Source organism: Artemia sp. Qi Xiang Cuo, chromosome 10 (genome assembly GCF_049724085.1).
Source record: "Artemia sp. Qi Xiang Cuo chromosome 10, ASM4972408v1, whole genome shotgun sequence".
In the NCBI taxonomy this organism is placed as follows: domain Eukaryota; kingdom Metazoa; phylum Arthropoda; class Branchiopoda; order Anostraca; family Artemiidae; genus Artemia; species Artemia sp. Qi Xiang Cuo.
This window is the reverse complement of record NC_142803.1, coordinates 38,535,483-38,559,072: the sequence shown is the minus strand read 5'-3', so window position 1 is coordinate 38,559,072 and position 23,590 is coordinate 38,535,483. Positions and strand designations below refer to the sequence as shown.

The 23,590-nt window shown below is 36.5% G+C and overlaps 1 protein-coding gene and 1 long non-coding RNA gene across 2 annotated transcripts in view; one reads left to right on the top strand and one right to left on the bottom strand.

Annotated features, from left to right (window-relative positions):
• Positions 1 to 8,237: 8,237 nt before the first annotated feature.
• The window catches only part of LOC148947733 (uncharacterized), a 26,803-nt gene continuing 11,450 nt past the window's right edge, over positions 8,238 to 23,590 (bottom strand). Inside the window, exons 2-3 of the long non-coding RNA XR_016142307.1 lie at positions 9,386 to 9,550; positions 8,238 to 8,536 (exon numbers count right to left, since the gene is read on the bottom strand). This is a non-coding gene — a long non-coding RNA (uncharacterized LOC148947733). The remainder of the gene's footprint in view (positions 8,537 to 9,385; positions 9,551 to 23,590) is intronic.
• Positions 17,751 to 22,604, top strand: LOC148947734 (ADAM 17-like protease). Its single transcript, XM_089095415.1, has 4 exons — positions 17,751 to 17,959; positions 20,180 to 20,418; positions 21,635 to 21,750; positions 22,256 to 22,604. The coding sequence occupies exons 2-4, from the start codon at positions 20,217 to 20,219 to the stop codon at positions 22,562 to 22,564; spliced, it is 627 nt and encodes a 208-aa protein (XP_088951541.1). The 5' UTR covers positions 17,751 to 17,959; positions 20,180 to 20,216; the 3' UTR covers positions 22,565 to 22,604.

Below are 23,590 nucleotides of genomic sequence, written 5' to 3'. Positions count from 1 at the left end.
ATCATGTCGCTGCTAAGAACCTGGCTTATACTTACATTCATAATCGAGGCTCCGTTAAATCCAACCTCGATCATATTATTGTGTCTAAGTCCGGTCTAATTAAATCCGAGGTGTTTGTTGATGAAGATAAAATCAATGATGACCATCTCCCTATTTCGTGCCTAGTTGAACCTCCTGATGTTCAAGCCCACTTTAAGGGTCCCCATTCAAAATGGTATAAAAAGCCCAATTGGAATCGGATAAACTTTGAGATTTATATTACTACTTTATGCACTCTACTCTCAACTATTAAAGTCCCGTTTCACTTGCTCCAGACTTCGATAAAGTGCCCTGATTCCAAGGAAGACCTAAATTCTTATTATTACCAGATAGTGGCATGTCTAAAGTCGGCCACAAAAGTTGCAGTTCCGATTGAGCACGTGCGTTCTGGGTCTCGCAAGCCCCTGTGGAATATACATCCGGAAGTGAAAAAAGTAAAGAGCCGCGCAAAGTTTTGGTTGCGATTGTGGAACGCTTGCGATCGACCCTCCTCCGGTGCTGTGTTTACAGTCAAGCAAAAAAACGAAGAAAGAATACAAATCTTGCTTACGTAATGCAAGGCTCAATGCGTGGGACGCTCCAAATAGTAAAATGACTTGGAATAGAGTTATCAATAGCAGTAAGTGTTCTCCCCCACATCAGTCGGAATTAAACCTTATGAATTTTGTGCGTCATTATATTGACGTATTTTCCGTATTTAATCAGTGTGTTCAGAAACATTTTTCTAATCTACTTAGTTCGGTCCTGTCATTGTCTGTTTGTCAATATAGAGTCCCTGCGATAAATATGAGTGATTTACATTGGGCAATGAAGAAAGTAAAAAGATCAGATTTTCCTGATTGTGATGGCCTATGCCTTAGGAATTTTGCTTATGATTGCCCATTATTGTTGAACCACCTGGCAGATTTGTATAGGTCAATCTCTGGCTCCTGATAGTTTTCTTTCTGGTAGTTTGTTTTTCTTTCTGGTAGACCCCTTAGTTTGTTTTTTTCATCGTGATATCGATTAATTTGTATTTTTGTTGTTACTGTTTGATTTCGTAATGATGTTGTTATTTTTTCTTTTATATTTTCCATTACTCCGCAGGGTCATTTATAATGTTCATATGTGGGTCATAAATAAATTATTATTATTCTCTGAATATTTCACCTTCATACCTTTATAGTTTGGGGATTTTCAGCTAGCCAGATGACACTGTGTGTATTCATTTAATACTGATTCTACGGTTACTGTAACTAACGACACTAATGACATTAATTTAAAACTTCTAGGGAACGTTTAGGAGGAGTTTAAATTAAACAAAAAACTATATGGATGCAGGTATTAAAAGGGCATATAAGTACTATAGGGCATATAAGGACAATGGCAACGATGCTCTATCATAGCTAGTAATATCATTAATATTTTAAAGGAGCTAATTAGATTGAAAATTATAAGTTCTAGGGCCCTCTTAAAAGTAAAAAGTGATGGGAGGGCAATCAGCCCTCCTCTTTAGTTTATAATTTTCGCAGACACTTTCAATCCAAATTTTACAACAGCCATTTTGTTCAGCATAGCTGAATGGTCTAGTAACTATATGTCTACGGTTATTGGGTATGTCAACCCCCCACAGTTATGTAATTTGCCCATTATGTTTAAAAACCAAATGTTGCTTTAAAATTAAATCAAAAGCAATATACCAAGAACGACTTAGGGCAGGCGTTCCTAAACTATGGGTCGCGACCCCAAATGGGGTTGCGTAGCAAAATCATGGGGTCGCAATATATTTTAAAGTCAAATATTTATAACATACTCCCCGAAAATAAATATATTGTAAAGTTGATGAATTTTTAAAGGCTGAAGGTCTAGAATGGAAAAATTACTGTGGAATATGCACAGTTGGTGCAAAAGCGATGACGGGCAAAATAATTGGTTTTAAATCCTTTTTTCAAGCTATTCATTATGACCATATAACTTTTACTCACTGCCTTATTCACCGAGAGGCCCTTGCAGTAAAAAGAATTAGCACCATAATTGAACGATGTGCTTCGGAACTCTCAAACTATATATTTTCATGTGTACATGTATATTGTTACCTAATAAATGAATCATTAAAAAATATTTATTATCATTAAAATTTATAATCATTAAAAAATATTTATAAATTAGGCGTGAAAGAAAAAAAGTTTAGGAAGCCCTGACTTAGGGTATTAAGTTCAAATTTTCGGGACTACTTCTATTGCTACTTCTGCTCTTAAAATTTTACTAAATCAAAAGAGTGTAATCTTATCCAGGCTGTAAAAGAGCATAGATATAATATTTTGGGAATGGTATTAACTTTTATTTATGAGGTCAACTAAAGGATGTATAGCCTTTGACTAAATTAAACATAACTAATTGTGTCATGATTTTCAAAAGAGTTTTAAAAATTGCTGAAAAAGTTTCTCCAGCATATATATAACAGGCCAAACCATAAATTCTTAAAGGAAAACAGGAAAGATTCAAACTATTATTTTCTTTTTCCCTGAAAAAGACAATGTCAATACAAAACGAACAGAAATTATTTAAAAAAACTTCCACAAAATAAGTTTTTCAGAAAAAAGTAAAGAATTCCATTAAAACAAAAATGAACAAAAAAATAATCAAATAATCTACTAAGCATAGAACTACCACAAATCAGTATCAATAAATAAATGAAACCCCTAACAAACAGAAATTAAAGTAAATAGCAGAGTCAAAATCAAAACAAGCAGAAATTAACATGAATAGGGTTCAAAACCCCTATGCTTTCTAAAAGCCAAAATTTATAATTTGTACTTTACTGAAGAAATTCTTTTAAATGTTTTCACTTTTATAATTTTAAGAAGTCAAAAATTAATCAATATTTTAAGGAATAAATATCTGCATATGTTTACTAAACTGACAATGCACATTCATTTGAACTTTTCAAATGAATTAGAATTTTTCAGCATGAAACTGCTGACACATAGAATTTTCCAGCCATTCAAAAACAAAGCTTTCGGGTTTTTTCGAACATTATATATGGACAAACCCATGTTTCCATTTTTTTTTATGTGGTTAGGTCTCTTGGTCCTAAGATACATAATTTTGCATAAAACAATAAACAAAGTGGTGTACCTGTGGCTGAAATTTATCTTAAAGGGTTCTTTTTTTCTTTTTTCTTTTTTTAATCGAAACTGGAGTAATTCAGTGAGGATCGTTTATAAAGAAGAAAAAGAAACACATGAGCCACAAATTTGTTTTTGTCGATTGATCCATGATCCCCGTCTCTTTAGCCTTTTGATTCGTTTCATCTTTTATTGTGGAACTAAATGAAACAAATGACAACTAATTAGATCTTGTTTTCTTGCACAAGTTTTTGGTTGCTTAAAAATCCTAATTATTAGGCATTTCAGTTTTAACAAAGTAAACTTCTGTTTCTTTTTACATTATCAATTTAAGAGGAAATTTTTTCATAAGATAAGGATTTGCCTTTTTCGGCTCGTGTGTTTCCACATTGGTCATTGGATGAATAGACAAGCTTAGCTTGCAAAAAAATGGAATAACCAGAAAACTATATAAATATCGACAGTGTTAATTTAAATATGAGAATTAGCCAACGTCAACAGCTTTAATTCTTCATCAAATTTTCTTCTTTAAATAAAAATCACTATTGTTCCGTAGGTCTGGTTGTAGTCTATAAACTGAGAGGTTTTTTCTAGAAATAGGTTGTTTAATGCTAATTCAGAGCCGACTTGAATGAAAATTTTTTTTGCACAAACCACGTTTAAATGGTGTCTCACCTGTATGCACTCTTTGTGCGTTTTCAAATAGTCCAGTCAAGCATTTCTTGGATAAATCATCTTTTAAACAGTTTCTCAGCTGTATGAAATCTTCGGAGCTCATAAGAAAATTTTGATGCAGACAAGAATTTCTCACATTCATCACAATTGTTACAATGAAGAAAAATTACTTTCCACAGGATGATGATGAAATTGCGAAAGAAACTAAACACAACAAAAAATGAAAAAAATTTATTATTACTAGTTGGTTGTGAGAATAACAGCCACAAACTAATGAGAACACAGCTTGTCTTAAAACAATCTTCTGAAACTCCTGTATGCACTTTCTGATACCTGTGAAAATTGCTAAAATCAGAAAAGTTTTTCTACACAAATCACATATGATAGGTTATTCACCTGTATGCAGTCTTTGATGTGTATTCCAACTGCAAGCTTGCGAAAAACACTCATCACATAAATAAGATTTAATTGGCTACTCATCCGTATGCCCTCTTTGGTGCTTGTTCAAACTTCCTGCTTGAGAAAAGGTTTTGTCACAAACATTACACTCAAACGGTTTCTCACCCGTATGCCTCTTTGGTGCCTGTTCAAACTACCCAGTTCAGAAAAGATTTTTTTACATGCATCGCATTTAAACGGTTTCTCTCCTGTATACCCTCTTTGGTGGGTGTTCAAACTTCCTGCTGGAGAAAAGGTTTGCTCACAAACATTAAACTTAAACGGTTTCTCACCCGTATGAATTCTATGATGATTTTTCAAATTCCCTGCTTGAAAAAAGGTCTGATCACAAACATCACACTTAAAACAGTTTCTCACCTGTATGCAATCTTAGGTGCTTATTCAAACTACCCAGTTCAGAGAAGAAGTTTTTAAATACATCCCATTTAAATGGCTAATCACCCGTATGTGTTCTTTGATGGGTGTTCAAATGTGGTGCCCGAGAAAAGGTCTTGTCACATACATCATACTTGAAACGGTTTTTCACCCGTATGCAATCTTTTATGTTTGTTCAAATTTTCTGCCAGAGAAAAGGTCGTGTCACATTCATCACGTTTAAACGGTTTCTCACCTGTATATTTTCTTTGATGTTTGTTCAAATTTTCAGCTTGAGAAAACGCCTTTTCACATGCTTCACAATTTAAACGGTTTCTCAACCGTATGCATTCTTTGATGGGTGTTTAAAAGTTTGTGCCCGAGAAAATGTCTTGTCACATATATCACAATTAAAGGGTTTCCCACCCGTATGCGTTCTTTGGTGATTTTTCAAATTTCCTGCTTGAGAAAAGGTTCGGTCATATATATCACACTTAAGCGGTTTCTCACCCGTATGTACTTTTTGGTGTTTGTTAAAATCCTGCATTCGAGGAAACATCTTATGACGCACATTAAACTTAAATGGTTTCTCACCCGTATGAGTTTTTTGATGTGTGTTCGAATTTGTCAAATAAGGAAAGGTCTTGTCACATACATCCCACTTAAACGGTTTCTCACCCCTATGAAATCTTTTACGTTTGTTCAAATTTTCTGCCAGAGAAAAGGTCTTGTCACATTCATCGCATTTAAACAGTTTCTCACCTGTATGCAGTCTTTGAAGCCCGTTGAAATTGTGCAGTCGAGAAAAGATCTTGCCACAAACCTCGCATTAATATGTTTTTTTTTTCACTTTATGAGTTCTTTGATATCTTCCCAATTTTCTATACTTCTTACTTTGCAGGCAACTTATTAAACCTGTTTTCTGATTTTCTAAGCCTTTTCCTTCCAATTCAGATGCACAACCATTTGAAAAACCGCTCGAAGAGGGATTCTTTGAAACAAGTAGTGACGTATTTCCCTGTAAGTGTAGTCCAGATACGTGTGGTGAAAAGTGACCTAAAATTAAAAGTCTTCAGAATTTCAAAAAAAAAAATAAAACAATAAATCAGAACTAATTCCATCGAAAACAAAAAAAAATGTATATTTCATTATTTTCAAAGTTCACAGAGTTAAAAAAAAAACAGTATATCTTACGATTTCTTTTAACAACTTATTTTATTTTCGATCCCTCTCCTCTCCCTTAAGGTGATACTATAACTAGCTTTTAAGATTAGATTTTCTAATTTAACAAAATAAGGAAAATGAAACCTTAAACGTTCAAAAAGCATACCGAGAGGTAAACCAAACCATAAGTGAAGGATAGGAAATATTACAACAAATATTAGGAATTACTGTAACTAGAAAGGAAGAGCAAATTAAATACACATCATTTGTTGATGGTAATACTTTTTGGAGTAGCCGCAAAGCCTTGCATTGATAAAAACGATGAAAGTCACATTTTACTCAGGTCTTACAAACGCAAGTTCAAATAGGGATAAGTTGTTTTAATAAAAAGTGAAAAAAAAGACAAAAACAATTCCAGATATTTCGGTCAAACATTCAGTGACACCGTCGTAGCAAATATCAGGTATTTTTTTCATTGTTTTGCACTGTCTTTTAAAATGATTTATCTCTTTTTGATCTATTATTTGTACGAATTGAGGAAGACGTTACTTTCGCCGTTTTTTTCTTTTTAAATCCAATCAGACTTACTACTTTTTCTAGCTAGATAGGCATTTCAATCTAGGTTCTAGGCAGTTCTGATCATGACAGCTAATTTTCTACTTACTTCAAATTCAACTTGAAATCAAAATAATAGAAAGATTTATCTCTTAATTTATAAAGAAATGTATACATTATAAATATGGATTGCATAATCTATACTGTCATGTACTTTTAAGGCTTAATATCAAGCTTATTGAAAAAGAATAAAACCTATCAAACCACTTCCAAGTGAAAATTTAAAAATATTCTTAGAAAACTACAAAAACGGTTTGGCAAACACCTGCACATTGGAATAAAATAAAACAAAAGTTCCAACTTAATATTAAGACCCATTGTCCTATTTTTGTCGACTAAAATATTATCCAATACCAATCAATCAACAAAAACACGCTATTTCAGATGTACCTTCATTGTTAGAACATTTGAATTCCTGGGTGTCGTATTCAAATTTACATAATCCTGAAATGCTAGCTAAATTAAGGAAAGGAACATCTTCACGTTTTGGTGACAGATGATGGTACGGAAAATGAAAGGGCTTCTCGCTGTCACCTGGTAAAGCATCTTCAACTTCTAAAAGGAAATTTAAATTAAACAGACATAGGAAAATTTTACAATAAATATTACTAAACAAATCTGATAGCTTTTTCTTTTTAGTTATGTGTAAAAATGTTCATATACAGACATTACATGTATACATTAAATCAGATATATATGCAAGTGTTTTCACGAATCGTTTTTAAAATCTACTTCTCATAGAGCGAAAGAAAACCGGAAACATTTGACGAAATTTTTTAACATAGAACGAATAAAAACCTGAAATTCTTAATAAAAAAATTCATAGCATAGAACGAGTTGCCGGTTCAGTGTAAGTTAAGGCTAACGTATTGAATACAAAAACATAAACTACCTACCAATGGGTACCAGATTGTTGTGGTACCCAGAACAATCCACAGGCGATTTCTCTGGAATACATCTAGCAAATCTTCATCCGCTTTTCGGAGCATCCATGCTTCAGAGCCATATCTGACCACAGTCATCACTGTAACTTTCAAAGTCCTAATCTTATTTGTAGGCTTATCTTCCTATTCTTCCTAACATTTTTTAACTGTGAAAAAAATACCCTTAGCCTTTGCAATTCTATTTTTAATATCTTCACTGCCTCCACCGTCCTTAAAAATAATACTACCACGGTAAGTGAATTTTTAAACCTACCCTAATGTGCAAATATATTGCCGAAATTATAAATTTACAAAATTTTTCTACCGGAGGATTATTTGTCCCACCAAACTTGAAAATTGTACTGCGAAATTTGTGAAAATGTACTGCCTGTGAAAATCGATAAAATCAGAAGCTTTTCTGCACATATAAAAGGTTTCTCACCTGATTGCAGTCTTTGATAACTATTCAAACAACTTGCAAAGAACAATTCTCAAATACATCACATACATATATACATACATGTAATTGGCTACTCATCCGTATGCCATCTTTGGTTTTTGTTTGGTGGCAATCTTTTGTGTTTGTTCAAATTTCCTGCTAGAGGAAAGGCTTGGTCATATATGCATTCTTTGATGGGTGTTCAAATTTGATGACTGAGAAAAAGTCTTGTCACAAACATCACATTTACACGGTTTCTCACCCGTATGAATTCTTTGATGCTTGTTCAAATCTGGTGAATGAACAAAGGTCTTAACACACACATCACACTTAAACGGTTTCTCACCCGTATGTACTCTTTGGTGCTGGTTTAAATCCTGCACTCATGAAAAGGTCTTGTCACAAACATCACACTTAAACGGTTTTTCACCTGTATGCACTCTTTGATGTTGGGTTAAAATGTCCACTCGTGAAAACGTCTTGTCACATACATCACACTTAAACGGTTTTTCACCTGTATGAACTCTTTGGTGCTGGTTCAAATAATGCATTCGAGCAAATATCTTTTTTTCCGAATACCGATTTTCTATAATTTTTACTTTGCAGGCAACTTATCAAAACTGTTGTCTGATTTTCTAGGCCTTTTCCTTCTGATTCAGACGCACAACCATTTGAGAAACCGCTCAAAGAGGGATTCATTGAAACAAGTAGTGACGTATATCCCTGTAAGTGTAGTCCTGATACGTGTGGTGAAAAGTAACCTAAAATTAAAAAGTCTACAGAATAAAAAGAAAAAAAAAGAAAAGAATAAAACAAGAAATCAGAACTAAAAAAACCGAAAACAAAAGTCCTGATAAGTGTAGTCCTGATGCGTGTGGTGAAAAGTAACCTAAAATTAAAAACTCTACAGAATAAAAAGAACCAAAAAAACGAATAAAACAATAAATCAGAACTCAAAAACCGAAAACAAAAAAATATATCTTACAATATGTTTTAAAATTTAACAGAGTTTTAAAAAATTCCAGATATTTCAGTCACACATTCAGTGACACCGTCGTCAGCAAATATCCAGTATTTTTTTTCATTGTTTTTCACAGTCTATATAAAAAGATTTATCCCTATTTGAACTATTATTTGTACGAACTCAGGAAAACGTTACTTCCGCCGTTTCTTTTTAATCCAATCGGACTTATTATTTTCTTCTAGCTAGATAGGCAGCTCAATCCAGCTTCTAGGTAGTTCAGATCAAAAAAGTCAATTTCCTACTTGTTTTAAATTCAACTTGAAATCAAAATAATAGACAGATTTATGTCTTAATTTATAAAGAAGTATATACACTATAAATGTGAATTGTATAATCTATATTGTCATGTACTTTCGAGGTTTATTGTCAAGCTTATTGAAAATAATGAAACCTACCAAATCACTTTCACGTGAAAATTTAAAAACATTCTTGAAAAACTACAAAAACGGATTGGCAAACACCTGCACATTGGAATAAAATAAAACAAAAGTTCCAACTTAATATTAAGACCCATTGTCCTATTTTTGTTGAATAAAATATTATCCACTACCAATGAATCAACAATAACACAATATTTCAGATGTACCTTCATTGTTAGAACATTTGGATTCCTGGGTGTCGTATTCAAATTTACATGGTCCTGAAATGCTAGCTAAATTAAGCAAAGGAACATCTTCATGTTTTGGTGACAAATGATGGTTTGGAAAATGAAAGGGCTTCTCGCTGTCACCTGGTAAAGCATCTTCAACTTCTAAAACAAAATTTAAATTAAACAGACATAGGAAAATTTTACAGTAAATATTACTAAAAAAATCTGATAGCTTTTTCTTTTTAGTTACGTGTAGAAAAGTAAATATACAGACATTATATGTATACATTAAATCAGATGTATATGCAGTTTCTTTTCACAAATCGGTTTTAAAATCTGCTTTTTATAAAGCAAAATAGCTATTTTGTTCAACGAAGTTGAAAGGTCTGGAAATTATGTCTTTGAGAATGACAACCCCCCCCCCACCCCATCCCCATAGCCCTTAAGACGAGGGGTTGTAAGTTACACCCGTGGGGTATATATGGTTTTTGAAGAAAGCACTGTCATGGAAACTTCAAAAAGGGCTCATTCGATTGGAAATTGAGAGGACAGGTGACCTTTTAGTAGTCGAAAGTGATCAGAGGGCAAATGACCCCTCCCCCCCACGCCCATCATTTCCCGAAAAACTTCCAATCCAAATTTGGAGGTAGCCATTTTGTTCAACGTATTTGAAAAGTTTAGACATTATGTCTTTGAGGATAACAAATCCCCCCCAGCTGTCAGGGCAAGGGTTGTAAGTTATGCCCAGAGGAAAATAAGGTTTATATAGAAAGCTTGGTCATATAAACTTTGGAAAGGGTTCATTGGACACGGAAAGGGTTCAAAGTGATCGGAGGGAAGCTACACACACACGTCGTATAGTCCCGAAATGCATCTAATAGAATTTTTGAGATAGTCATTCAAAATAGTCTAAATATCATATAACAAGGCTATTGGCGTTAAAACAAACCCCAGAGCCGAGGGGCAAGGCTTGTAAGTTATGCCCAGGGGGTCTTTAAGGTTTTTATCGGAGGGATGGTAGTATAAAATTTAGAGGAGGTTCATTTGGTTAAAAATTTGAAGTTTTATTTCCCTTTTAAGAGTCAAAAGTGATAGAGGGCAGCTCGCCCCCCCCCCCAACTACCCCTCTTCACCAAACGAATCTGATTAAAATTTTGGAGGGCAATTTTGTTCAAAATAGTCCAAAAAACTAAAACAATGAATCTAGGGGTGACACAACCCCCCAGTGCCCTTGGAATAGGGTTGTAAATCATAGCCATGGATTATATAAGGTTTTTATGGAATTAGCGGTCGCATAAACTTCCGATGGGGCTCATTTGATTCAAAATTGAAAGTTATGCACCCTTTTTGAGAGTAAAAAGGGATTTGAGAGCAGCCAGCCCCCCCCCCACGCTCATCATTCCCCAAAAGACATCCTATCAAAATTTGGAGATAGCAATTTTTGTTTATTGTAGTTGAAGAGTCTTTAAATTGTCTTTGAGGAAGACACCCCCAAAGCTCTCAGGGAAAGGGTTGTAAGTTATGCCCCAGGGGCATGAAATGTTTTTATAGAAAGGGTGGTTGTATGTACATCGGAGGGGACTTATTGGATTGGCAATCTGAATTTCTAATGACATTTTTAAGAGCCAAAGTGATCAGAAGGCAGTTACCATCCCCCTCCTCTCAACACGCCATCTTTTGCCGAAATACATCAAATAAGTCATTTTATGCAAAATATTCCACAGATCGTATAACAAGGCTTTTGGGGCTGAAACAAACCACCAGAGCCTAGGGAAGAGGGTTGTAACTTATGCCACATGGCATTTGGGATGGAGAGGGATGGAAGGGATGGAAGGGATGGTTGTTTAACTTTAGAAAAGGCTCAGTTGGTTGAAAATTGGAAGTTCTAGTTTCTTTTGATGCGTCAAAAGGGATGGAAGGCATTTAGACCCCCCCCCCCCGGGGGAAGGGGGTAACTGTCCTCCGATGACTTTGACTCTTAAAAAGAGCACTAGAGCGACTGATTAACAATCCAATGAGCCCCCTCCGAAGTTTGCATGACCACGCTTTCTATTAAAGCGTTATATGTCCCCTGGCCATAACTTACAACTCTTTCCCTGAGGGCTGGGGGGATTTGTTATCCTCAAAGGCATAATTTCCGGACCTTTCAAATACGTTGAACAAAATGGCAATCTCAAAATTTTGATTGGAAGAGCTTGGGGAAATGATGGGCGTTGGGGGTAATTTGCTCTCTGATGACTTTCGCCTAATATAAAAGGCACTTGTCCTCTCAAGTTCCAATGGAATGAGCCGTTGTTGAAGCTTCTAAGACAACCAAGCTGTACCCCAGCGGCATAGCTTAAAACCCGTGCCCTGAGGGGTGAGGGGGGGGGGGGGTTATCATCCTCAAAGACCTAATTTCCAGACCTTTCAACTACGTTGAACAAAATGGTCATATAAAAATATTGATCGGAGGTTTTTGGGGAAATGATGGGCGGTGGGGGGGGGGGATTCTCCCTCCGATTACTTTCGACTATTAAAAAGGGCAATAGCCCTTTCAATTTCCAATTGAATGAGCCCTTTTTGAATTTTTTACGACGCTTTCTACAAAAATCTTATATGCCCCCAGGGCATAACTTACAACCTTAGCCTTGAGGGCTGTGGGGGGGGCGGTTGTCATACTCAAAGACATATTATCCGGACCTTTCAAATCTGTACAAAAAAATGGATATATTAAAATTTGGAGCGAATGTGTTGGGGGAAATGATGGGCAGGAGGGGGGGGCGGGCATTCGCCCTCCGATCGCTTTTGATAATTAATAAGGGTGTTAGCGCTCTCAATTCCCAATTGAATGAGCTCTTTTTGAAGTTTCTACGACAACGGTTTCTATAAAAAAAACTTATGTGGCCCCTGGCCATAACATACAACCTTTGGTCTTGGGGCTGTAGGGGGTTTGTCATCCTCAAAGACATAACTTCCAGACCTTCCAACTATGTTGAACAAAATGGCTATCTCAAACTTTTGATTGGATGTGTTCGGGCAAATGGTGGGCGTGAGAGGGGGTTAGTTGCCCTCCAATCACTTTCGACTATTAAAAAAGGCACTAGCCCTTTTAATTTCTAATCGAATGAGCTCTTTTTGAACTTTCTACGACAACCCTTTCTATAAAAACCTTATATGCCTACAGGGCATAACTTACAACTTCTGCCCTGAGGGCTGTGGGGGGGGGGAAGTCATCCGTAAAGATCTACTTTCCAGAACTTTCAACTACGTTGAACAAAGTGATCATCTCAAAATTTTGATTGGATGTGTTTGGGGAAATGGTAGTCGTGTTAGTTGCCCCCCAATCTTTTTCTACTATTAAAAAGGGCACATGCCCTTTATATGTTAATAAGACGAAATCGCTTAGACTAGGAAGGATTAAAAGGTGATGTTGGATAACAAGAAAATCAATAAAGTGGATAGCTGTTGAATGTGTAGTATTGATTAGTAAAAACAGTGCACGTGTAAAGATGTAAAAAGTAGAATAGTGAAGGAAGAGTAGGTCTTTGGACTAAGATCGGGATACAAGAAGGTTCTTTAGCGTGATCAATTATGAATATGAATCGTGGGTACTTAAAAAAGCAGATATATCCTATATGTTTTCAGTAGGAATTGTTTTGAGATGGGTTTAAGTACTTGTTTGGATGAGCGTGTATCAACCAAAAGTTGTAAGGAAAAGTGTTTCAATCCCAATTTCAGGCTTTACAGAAAAGGAAGGGTTTCTTAAAGTTATAAAAGTGAAAACATTTAAAACAAAATTTTTTTTGTAAGGTACAAATTATATTCTGGCTTTTAGAAAGCATAGGGGTTTTGAACCCTACTTATAATAATTTCTGTTCGTTTTGGGTTTCATTTATTTATTGATACTGATTTGTGGTAGTTGTATGCTTGGTAGATTATTTGAGTATATTTTTTTTCATTTTTGGTTTAATGGAGGTCTTTAATTTTTTTGAAAAATTTAATTTAGTCACATACATCCTTTAGTTGACCTGATAAATAAAAGTTAAGACAATTCCCAAAAAGTATTTCTATGCTCTTTCACAGCCTGGATACGCTTACACTCTTTTGAGTTAATAAAATTTTAAGAGCAGAGGTAGTAATAGAAGTAGCCCCGAAAATTTCAGCTTAATACCTCCAGTCTTTCTTAGTATATTGCTGCGATATCTGATTGGAAACCAGAATACAAACAAGTGTGTTTTGGTTTAGTTTTATAGCAACATTCATTTTTTAGCATAATGGGCAAATTATATAACTGTGGGGGGGCTGAATTACACAAGAACACTACAGATGTAGATACTAGATCATTCAGCTATGCTGAAAAAAATGGCTGATTTTAAAGTTTTGATTGGATATGTCTTGAAAATCATGAGCTAAAGAGGAGGGCTGATTGCCCTCCAATCACTTTTGACTCCTAAAGAGGGCACTAGAATTTATAATTTTAAATCTAGTTAACTTTATTTAAATATCAGTTGCGCCGTTGGGAACGGTAGAACATTACTACCTTTGTCATTGTATGCCTTAGTAACGTCTGCACGCATGTTGGTTTTTCGTTTAATTAAAACTCCTTCTAAACACCCTTCGAAAGTTTAAACTTTATATCTTTAGTTTCATTATTTGCAGTAACTGCAGAACCAGCATTAAATGAATACACAGAGTGTTCTGCCCAGCTCAGAATCCACAACCTATGAAGGTATGAAGGTGAAATTTCAGAGAATATTTCTGTTTCACCGATGACAACCTGCCATTCGTATTCAGGTTGTCGAAAAGGCATACCAGCAATATCTTAGGAACAGTTTCCTGTATGAAATTAAAACTTACGACGCTTGGTGTGGGGGATGTTGAACTAACCAAAAGACAATACTTGCATCATAATACTAATGCTTCTATTCCTACAACTACTGCTACTATTACTATTATTGCTACTACTGCTAGTGCTACTAAAGCTTAGACTACTATCATTAACTGCACTCCTACTGCTACTATTATATTTACTGGTGCTACTACTACAAAAAAACATAAGGGTATTAAGGCAAAAATTTTGGGCAATATTGTAACTGTACTGAAATAAATCGAAAGACACTATGCCCATATAAGTTGTCAAGAGGACGTATCAGCAATGCTTCAGGACCGGTTGATGGTATTAATTTAAAAATTTCATTGTGTGTTAAAGGGGATGTTGAAAAAAAAGTGCTATTCGCTTACTACTACTACAACTTTTGCTGCGCATAATTACTGAACCTTTCAACAATCCTGAAAAAATTGAAGTCTCAGAACTTAGTTTGGAAATTTGTTATGGGAAATGATGGGCGGGAGGGGGGAGGTTTCTCTCAAATCACTTTGACTTTTAAAAAGACCACTATAACTTCCAATTCAAAATCAAATGAGGCCGATCTGAATTTAATACGACCACTCATTCCATAAAAACCTTATGTACCCCCAAGACATAACTTAAGGCCCTTGCCCTAGGGCTCGGGGGGGGGGGGGGGTGCCAACCCTCTAAGGATTGTTATATTCTATTTGGACTAATTTAAGAAAAATTACCATCGAACTAATTTCAATCAGATGCATTTGGTGAAAAGAGGGGTAGTTGGGTGGGAGGGGGGTGCTACTTGACCTACATCACTATTTAATCTTTAAAGGGATCTAGAACTTCCAATTTAAACCAAAAGAGCCGCCTCTAAAGCTTGTACAACCATCCCTTCCATAAGAACCTTAACCGCCCTAGGGGCATAGCTTACAAACCTCGCCCTCAGGCTCTGGTGGTTTGTATCAACCTCAAAAGCCTTGTTATATGATATTTGGACTATTTTGAATAGAAGGACTGTCTCAAAATATGTATTGGATACATCTCAAGAAAAGACTACGTGTTTTTGGGAGGGAGGGGGTAGCTGCGCTCTGATCACTTTGACTCTTAAAAGGGGCACTAGAACTTATGATTACCCATTGAATAAGTCCCCTCCAAAGCATATACGACCACCTTTTTTATAAGAACCTTATACGCCCTAAGGGCATAACTTACAACGCTTTCCCTGGGAGCTGTAGAGAGGGGGGGTCTTCCTCACTGACGTAATTTTTGAAACCTTCAACTAAGAAGAATAAAATTATTATCTCCAAATTTTTTTGTTAGAGGTGTTAAGGCAAATGATGAGCGTGGAGGGGGGGGGCTGTTTGCTTTCAAATGAAATAAGCCCAATCTGATGTTTATACGACCGCCCATTCTGTAAAAACCTTATATGCCCTCATAAAATAGCTTATAATCCTATCCCCAGGGTCCTGGGAGGTTGTGTCATCCCTAGAGACATTATTATATGTCTTTCGGACTATTTTTAAAATAAAATCGCTATCTCATAATTTCAGTCAGATGTATTTGATGAAAAGACGGGTTGTAGGGGGGGGGGCTAAATACTCTCCCTCGCCTTTTACATTTTAAAAGGAACTAGAACTCTCAATTTTCAACCAAATGAGCCTTTTCTTAAGTTAAACAACCATCCCTTCCATAAAAACCTTAATTACACTCAACACCCCCTGGGCATAACTTACAACCCTTGCCCATAATCCCTGGGGTTTGTTTCAACCCCAAAAGCCTTGGTATATGATATTTACACTATTTTGAATAGAATGGGTATCTCAAAATTTTTATTAGATGTATTTCGGGATATTACGACGTGTGTGCGGGGGGGGCAACTGTCCTCCGAGGACTTTCACTCTTAAAAAGAGCACTAGAGCGACTTATTAACGATCCAATGAGCCCCCTCCGAAGTTTATATTACCACGCTTTCTATAAAAACCTTATATGTCCCATGGCCATAACTTACAGCCCTTGCCCTGAGGGCTGGGGGGATTTGTTATGCTCAAAGATATAATTTCTGGACCTTTCAAACACGTTGAGCAAAATGGCTATCTCAAAATTTGGATTGGAAGTGTTTGGGGAAATGATGGCCGTCGGGGGGGGGGCTTAATTTGCTCTCTGATCACTTTCGACTAATAAAAAAGGCACTAGTCCTCTCAATTTCCAATGGAATGAGCTGTTGTTGAAGCTTCTACAACAACCAAGTTATGGCCCGAGATCAAGATTGATGTGGGGGGGGGGGGTATCATCCTCAAAGACATAATTTCCGGACCCTTCAACTACGTTGAGCAAAATGGCTATATAAAAACGTTGATCGGAAGTGTTCGGGGAAATGATGGGCGTGGTGGGGGGTTCTCCCTCCATGTACGTTTGAGTATTAAAAAGGGCAATATCCCTTTTAATTTCCACCCGATCAAGTCGTTGTTAAAGTTTTTACGGCAGTGCTTCCGGTAAAAAATCTTATTTGCCTCAAGGGCAAAACTTACAACCTTAGCCTTGAGGGCTGTGGGGGGCGGTTGTCATACTCAAAGACATATTGTCAGGACTTTTCAAATACGTTTCATCAAATAGCTATATTAAAATGTTGATCGGAAGGGTTTAGGGAAATGATGGGCGGGGGAGGGGGGGGCATTCGCCCTCCGATCGCTTTTGATGATTAATAAGAGTACTATCCCTCTCAATTCCCAATTGAATGAGCCCTTTTTGGAGATTCTGCGGCAACGGTTTCTATAAAAACCTTATGTGGCCCCTGGCCATAACTTACAACCTTTGCCCTTGGGGCTGTAGGTAGTTTGTCATCCTCAAAGAGATAACTTCCGGACCTTTCAACTACGTTAAACAAAATGGCTATCTCAAAATTTTTATTGGACGTGTTTGGGGAAATGGTGGTCTTGAGAGGGGAATTAGTTGCCCTCCAATCACTTTCGACTATTAAAAAAGGCCTTAGTCCTTTCAATTTCTAATCGAATGAGCCCTTTTTGAAGTTTCTACGACAACCCTTTCTATAAAAACCTTATATGCCCCCAGGGCATAACTTCCAAATTCTGCCCTGAGGGTTGTGGGGGGGATGGTATCATCCGCAAAGATCTACCTTCCAGAACTTTCAACTACGTTGGACAAAATGGTCATCTCAAAATCTTGATTGGATATGTTTGGGGAAATGGTAGGCGTGAAAGGGGTGTTAGTTGCCCCCAATCATTTTCGGCTATTAAAAGGGGCACAGGCCCTTTCAATTTCCAATCGAATGAGCCCTTTTCGAAGTTTCTACGACGACTCCTTCGATAGGAAGTGCCCTGATCTTAAACCCTCCCCCCCCAAAAAAAATAAATAAAAATAATAATAACAAATTGTGCCACCATCGTTCTTTACTTATAATAAGCTGTTATGATAAGCTGTAAGGACTTTAGCAGTGGAACAAAATATTGTACATGAATTTTGTATTACCCTTTCATTACTAACCCATTATCCCGTTTTATATTTATTATTTTTAAGAAATTTTCACCGTGTATTCTTCGAAGTATCCGCGCGGTTCTCCTCGCCAAAGCATCACGGTGTTTTGCGGAACCGGAAGAATCGTTTTGTGGCAATCAACGTGTTGAAGGAAAGGAGGAATGCGATGCTGGACTGTTGGGCTCTGAAGACTCTGATCCTTGCTGTGATAAACACTGCCATCTTAGGAGGGGTCAAGGGGCTGTCTGTAGGTTAGTACTTTGGAAACATAAGTCCATTTATAGAGGCTAATCTCTGAAGTTTTAAGTTGGAAAAATCCTGCATATTTGTGCTACATGGGGAATTTGTCTGAAAATTTGTTTTAAAGAAATGTTCCAGTTAAAAGATTAACGTTTTTGAAAATCAAACCACCTAACAGTATTCTGGTTTACCCTGCCGTCCTCAATGTTTTTGCTTGTAACTTTTAGCTGGGCCATTTTTAGACAAATTTTGGACAAAATGCAATTCACTTTTTATGCAAATTACAAATATGCAACATTATTCTACTTGAAATTTTGGAGATGCCTACGGCCCTCTCCTGCTGGGTCTATTTAATTAGTGTTTTTCGACTTCCATCCGATGTCTCTCCAAAATCAAACAAATTGTCTGATTTCAGTGGGATACGCAATGACTATTAAGATCTCTTTAATAATTCATACAATGAATATAAACTGTACTTGTTCTTAAAACTACTGAAGCTCGATCCAACTTCTCTACGAAGGTAATGCTGTCATTGAGATTTTGGGTGAATTAAAAGCATCATAAGCCCGGTCAATGCAGTTTATTGAGAATTAAAATTATTGAAAGGGTTATTTAGCCATAAAATTACCAAAAACTGCGTACTTTATCCGCATTCCATATTTTCAGACGGAAATCATCAGCCCTTGACCCAGGGCATATAATTGAAGTATGGGTTTTATAGATAACGGAGCTTATTTCTAGGATGAGATATCGGACCTTTGACACAGTGATGTAATTCTCTCAAAACTCTCCTTCAGCATAATTTGGTATAATCCTAGAGAGCTAATGCCCCCCCCCCCCCTCCGCACTTGAATTGCAGAAACATTAAAGTAGTTTTTAGTGTAGAGTAAGAGCATTTTAGAACTATAGAAATCAGATTTTGTCTATTTCAAGTTTCCAATTGTGGCGTTTTCTGGTTTTCTGTCGCGTGTATTTCTCATGTCTTGAACAAGTTGGGTTTGTAAAGGAAGGAAAGAGGCTAATTTTTGTGATTTATTTTCTGTGAGCAATGAATGTAATATCAAGTTCAAATGTAACATCAAAAGTAAATATAAAAAGCTATCTAGAAAATCGCAGTGTTCAGCCACGTTGAGACAAACTTTAATATAACAAAATCATATTTCCTAATAGATTGACTCAATATTTAGGAATACGCCTACGATTTTATGTATTTACGAATATAATATTTGGTTCCAGGGGCTTAGGAAAAATTACCAAAGTTGTCATTCGCGATGAGGACAAGATCGCTGTTATATAAGGCACCTGTTTATATCTAGTGGACGACCGGGATAAAATTATGCATTAAGTTAAAAGTTAACCCTGGCTCCAAATAGTTTTTTTTTACTATATAAGGTGTTTCCGCAGTAAAGAGAATCTACAGTAGCGACAAAGGCTATACTCTCCTTTAAGAATATATGACACAGATCTAAAACCACACAAGAATCATATTCCACCTTCGCGCACGCTTGATTCCGATGTACACATATATTCTCTCTACTGTAATGCAGAATGGAAACTGAACTAGGCTGTGACGACACGGCTCAGAGTCTTTATGCGTGGTATGAAATATGTGTCACGTTTGCAAAAAGAAGTCGCTACTGTATATTCTCTCTACTGTGGATTTTCTTAGAGGGTTTGTTCTCAATAAATATATTTCTTCTAGTGATAAGAATACTTTTTTTATATTGCTTCTTAAGACATGATATTTCTGTTTTATTTCCTGTAAATTATTTACCATTCCTCTTTTAGTGATAAAAATTTTCCTTGTTGCAAACACTGACAATTAATGCCAGCCGGTGTCAAGTGTCGTGATTCACAGGTCGCTACGTGTGAGCAAGAGTCTCGATGCACAAATGTGAGTCCTGAATGTCCTCCATGCCCACCAATGCCTGATGGTACGGGTTGCATAGAACGAGGTCAATGTCGTAACGGTACCTGTTTTCCATTCTGTGAAACGCAGGGACTTCAAAGTTGTATGTGTGACACCCGTAAGCATTCATTTGTTTTCTTTAGACTAGTAAATAAACTTTTCTCTTTTTCTTATCTTATTGTGCCTATGTATGCCTAAAAATACCCAAAAAGTTATTTCTCTTTAGCTAGACTCGGAAATCACATATTTGCTCGCTGAGTTGATCCTTTTAGATAATATTTCTGTTTTATTTCCTGTAAATTATTTACCATCCCTTTTTTAGTGATAAAAATTTTCCTTGTTGCAAACACTGCCAATTAATGCCAGCCGGTGTCAAGTGTCGTGATTCACAGGTCGCTACGTGTGAGCAAGAGTCTCGATGCACAAATTTGAGTCCTGAATGTCCTCCATGCCCACCAATGCCTGATGGTACGGGTTGCATAGAACGAGGTCAATGTCGTAACGGTACCTGTTTTCCATTCTGTGAAACGCAGGGACTTCAAAGTTGTATGTGTGACACCCGTAAGCATTCATTTGTTTTCTTTAGACTAGTAAATAAACTTTTCTCTTTTTCTTATCTTATTGGGCCTATATATGCCTAAAAATACCCAAAAAGTTATTTCTCTTTAGCTAGACTCGGAACTCACATATTTGCTCGCTGAGTTGATTTTAGATCCTAGAGCCATCTTTGGGAAAATTTCAGAATTGACTTGACTGCACTTTTGATAGAGTATAATTTGATAATAAACCACCTAGAGTTTCCAACGACATCAGAGGGAATCGCTTCCTTTCCTGCTTCTGGGGTGCGCTAAATTCGGTATTTCTTACTAACTTGCATAAAAATTAAGAATATTTTGAACTAAAAGTAATGAGTGATGTTAAAACTTAAAAGGCAAAGCAATGAATGAAAGTGGGGCTTTTGTCCTCTGAATACCCATCTCCCTCTCATCTGATGAGTCATTTGTGTTTTATTGAAAACAAGATATATTACGGATAGGTACTTTCTTTTTGTTTATTAAAACAGACAAAAATTTAAACACCAAAATTCCATTTTTGATAAAATTCAAATTCCATTCTGGAATTTTTTTGGAATTTTTGGCTTCCTTGGTCTCCGACCTCTTGTTCATCTCTTGGCCAACACACATTGTTAGTCAAGCAGTTTCGACAAAAAGCTTCTGTGACTTTATCATCCTCATCAGGGTCAGCAAGAATAAGGTTTTGGGTTTGACTGCTTTCTTCCTGAAGCCCTAACTTTCTAGCTTTGCTATTCTTTCTATGCCCTTTGCCAGACTTTTTTTTTTAGCTCTCTACTTTTTATCAAAGGATTAAGTTAATAATGTAGCATTAAATACTTTATTCCGATTCCTCGAGTTTGAATAAGCTAATAAAAATGCTTTATTTTTGGAAGGATATATGAATATATGCATGAATATAGCATGTATCTAAGTATTTAAACAAAAGTCGACACAATGATGGAAATTCTCGTCGCAAATTATCACATTCTGTGGTCTCAAACCGACAGCCTTCCCAATTGCCATCGATTTGAGCTGCTGTTATAGACGTCAGAAAATACTTTAATCGCAGCTCAGTGACTTAGATGTTTACCTGATAAATAGGAGACCATGAGCACGCTTACGATGACAGCTGTTGGTTTGAATTACACCGAATCAACAGCTTCAAATGGAAGTTTTTGTCCTGTTAGTATTGTTGTTTCTTAATCTTCCCTCTTTTTTTTCAGCTGGCGATGCGTGTAAGCGGTGCTGCCGAGTACACTTGAATGATACTTGTATTGCTTATGATCCAACTGACATACTCCCGGATGGAACACCTTGTGTTCATGGATTTTTTAACAATGTAAGTTTTTTAGAAAAGAAAAATGACATGCAAATTTCATCAATAGTTTCACATGGGCTTTAGAAAAATGCGGCTGTAAGGGTGTCCATCTCTGTGGTAGTAAAAAAAAGTAATAACTTGTGGAATTGTATTCTTGACAACAAAAATTACGAAGCATCAAAAAGATACGATTTTGAATTATTTTTGATTGAGTTGAGACTACAAGAATAGCCTATATTAACCCTCTCTCTCTCTCTCTCTCTCTTCTCTCTCTCTCTCTCTCTCTCTCTCTCTCTCCTCTCTCCTCTCTCTCTCTCTCTCTCTCTCTCTCTCTCTCTCTCTTTCTCACCCTCTTTCTCTTTCTCCCTCTCTCTCTCTCTCTCTCTCCTCTCTCTCTCCCCTCTGTCTCTCTCTCTCTCTCTCTCTCTCTCTCTTAGTCTCGGGGGAGTCCTATCGCTTAATCCGCTTTTTCGTACAATAACCTATATTAAGAATGTTTTTAATTGTTATTGTTATACTCTTTCAGGGTATATGTGAGAAGACAGTTCAAGATATTGTCGAACGATTTTGGGATATTATAGAGGACATAACCATTAACAAAGTAATGGATGGCATCAAATCTAATCTTGTTGGAGTTATTGTGGCTATAAGCGCCATCATTTGGATACCAGCAAGCTGCATTATAAGTTACATTGATAGAAGAAAAAGAGCGAGAGCTCTGGAGCTGGTTAAATTTCGAAGTTCAAATGCATTTCTTAAGCCTGGTGATTCAAGACGGGTCTATTATGCTCAGACACTGCCAAGAAACCGATCTGATCCAGGTGAAATTCGTTGAACAACCTCAGAGGTGAACAAAAAAGGTGCTCCGAGGTGAACAAAAAAAAACTGATCCTCTAACGATGTTCTCAAAACGACAATTTCTCTCTGTTCCACCCATTGTACTTTTTCTTATCTTGTCCACAAAATTTGTGAAGTCTGTGAAGTGAGGGCTGTACATGGTTTGTACGCGTATCTCTGATCTCCTTTTTTAATTCTAGTCATCAAAATGCGGTATTCCTAATAAGTTACTCCTACATTAATCATTTTATTGATGTGAATTCAGCCATATGGCTTTACTTAGCTTTGATTCTGTTATGAAACTCAGTCAAAACAGTGTTTTGTAACTGTTTAAGTATTCTCCGATTAAAGTATTATTTCATATTTACAAAACTTCTCTCTCTCTCTCTCTCTCTCTCTTTTTCTCTCTCTATCTCTCTCTCTCTCTCTCTCTCTCTCTCTCTCTCTCTCTCTCTCTCTCTCTCTCTCTCTCTCTCTCTCTCTCCTCCTCTCTCTCTCTCTCTCTCTCTCTCTCTCTCTCTCTCTCTCTCTCTCTCTCTCTCTCTCTCTCTCTCTCTCTCTCTCTCTCTCTCTCTCTCTCTCTCTCTCTCTCTCTCTCTCTCTCTCTCTCTCTCTCTCTCTCTCTCTCTCTCTCTCTCTCTCTCTCTCTCTCTCTCTCTCTCTCTCTCTCTCTCTCTCTCTCTCTCTCTCTCTCTCTCTCTCTCTCTCTCTCTCTCTCTCTCTCTCTCTCTCTCTCTCTCTCCCCCTCCTACCTTTAAGCATATTTGTAATAGAGGTCACACCAGTAGTATTAGTACTAGTAGTAGTATTAACAGTAATAGAACGGGTACTAGTGGCAGCAGTAGTATTATATTGCCTTTTGGTCAGTTGAACATCCCCCTCATCATTCCTGGAACTTAATACAAATAGCCATTTCTGTGACATTGCTGGTATGCCCTTTTGATAACCTGTATATTCATATACTTCTTGAACATTTTATCTTAATACTCTTAGGCTTACAAGTAGTTGCAATAGAAGAAGTAGT

Bases quoted from the DNA above. Each gene is read 5' to 3' on its own strand.
- LOC148947734 (XM_089095415.1), top strand. From the start codon at position 20,217: ATGCCAGCCGGTGTCAAGTGTCGTGATTCACAGGTCGCTACGTGTGAG. The intron at 20,419-21,634 runs GTAAGCATTCAT...CTTTTTTTTCAG, and splicing joins AAGTTGTATGTGTGACACCC to CTGGCGATGCGTGTAAGCGG. The intron at 21,751-22,255 runs GTAAGTTTTTTA...ATACTCTTTCAG, and splicing joins TTCATGGATTTTTTAACAAT to GGTATATGTGAGAAGACAGT.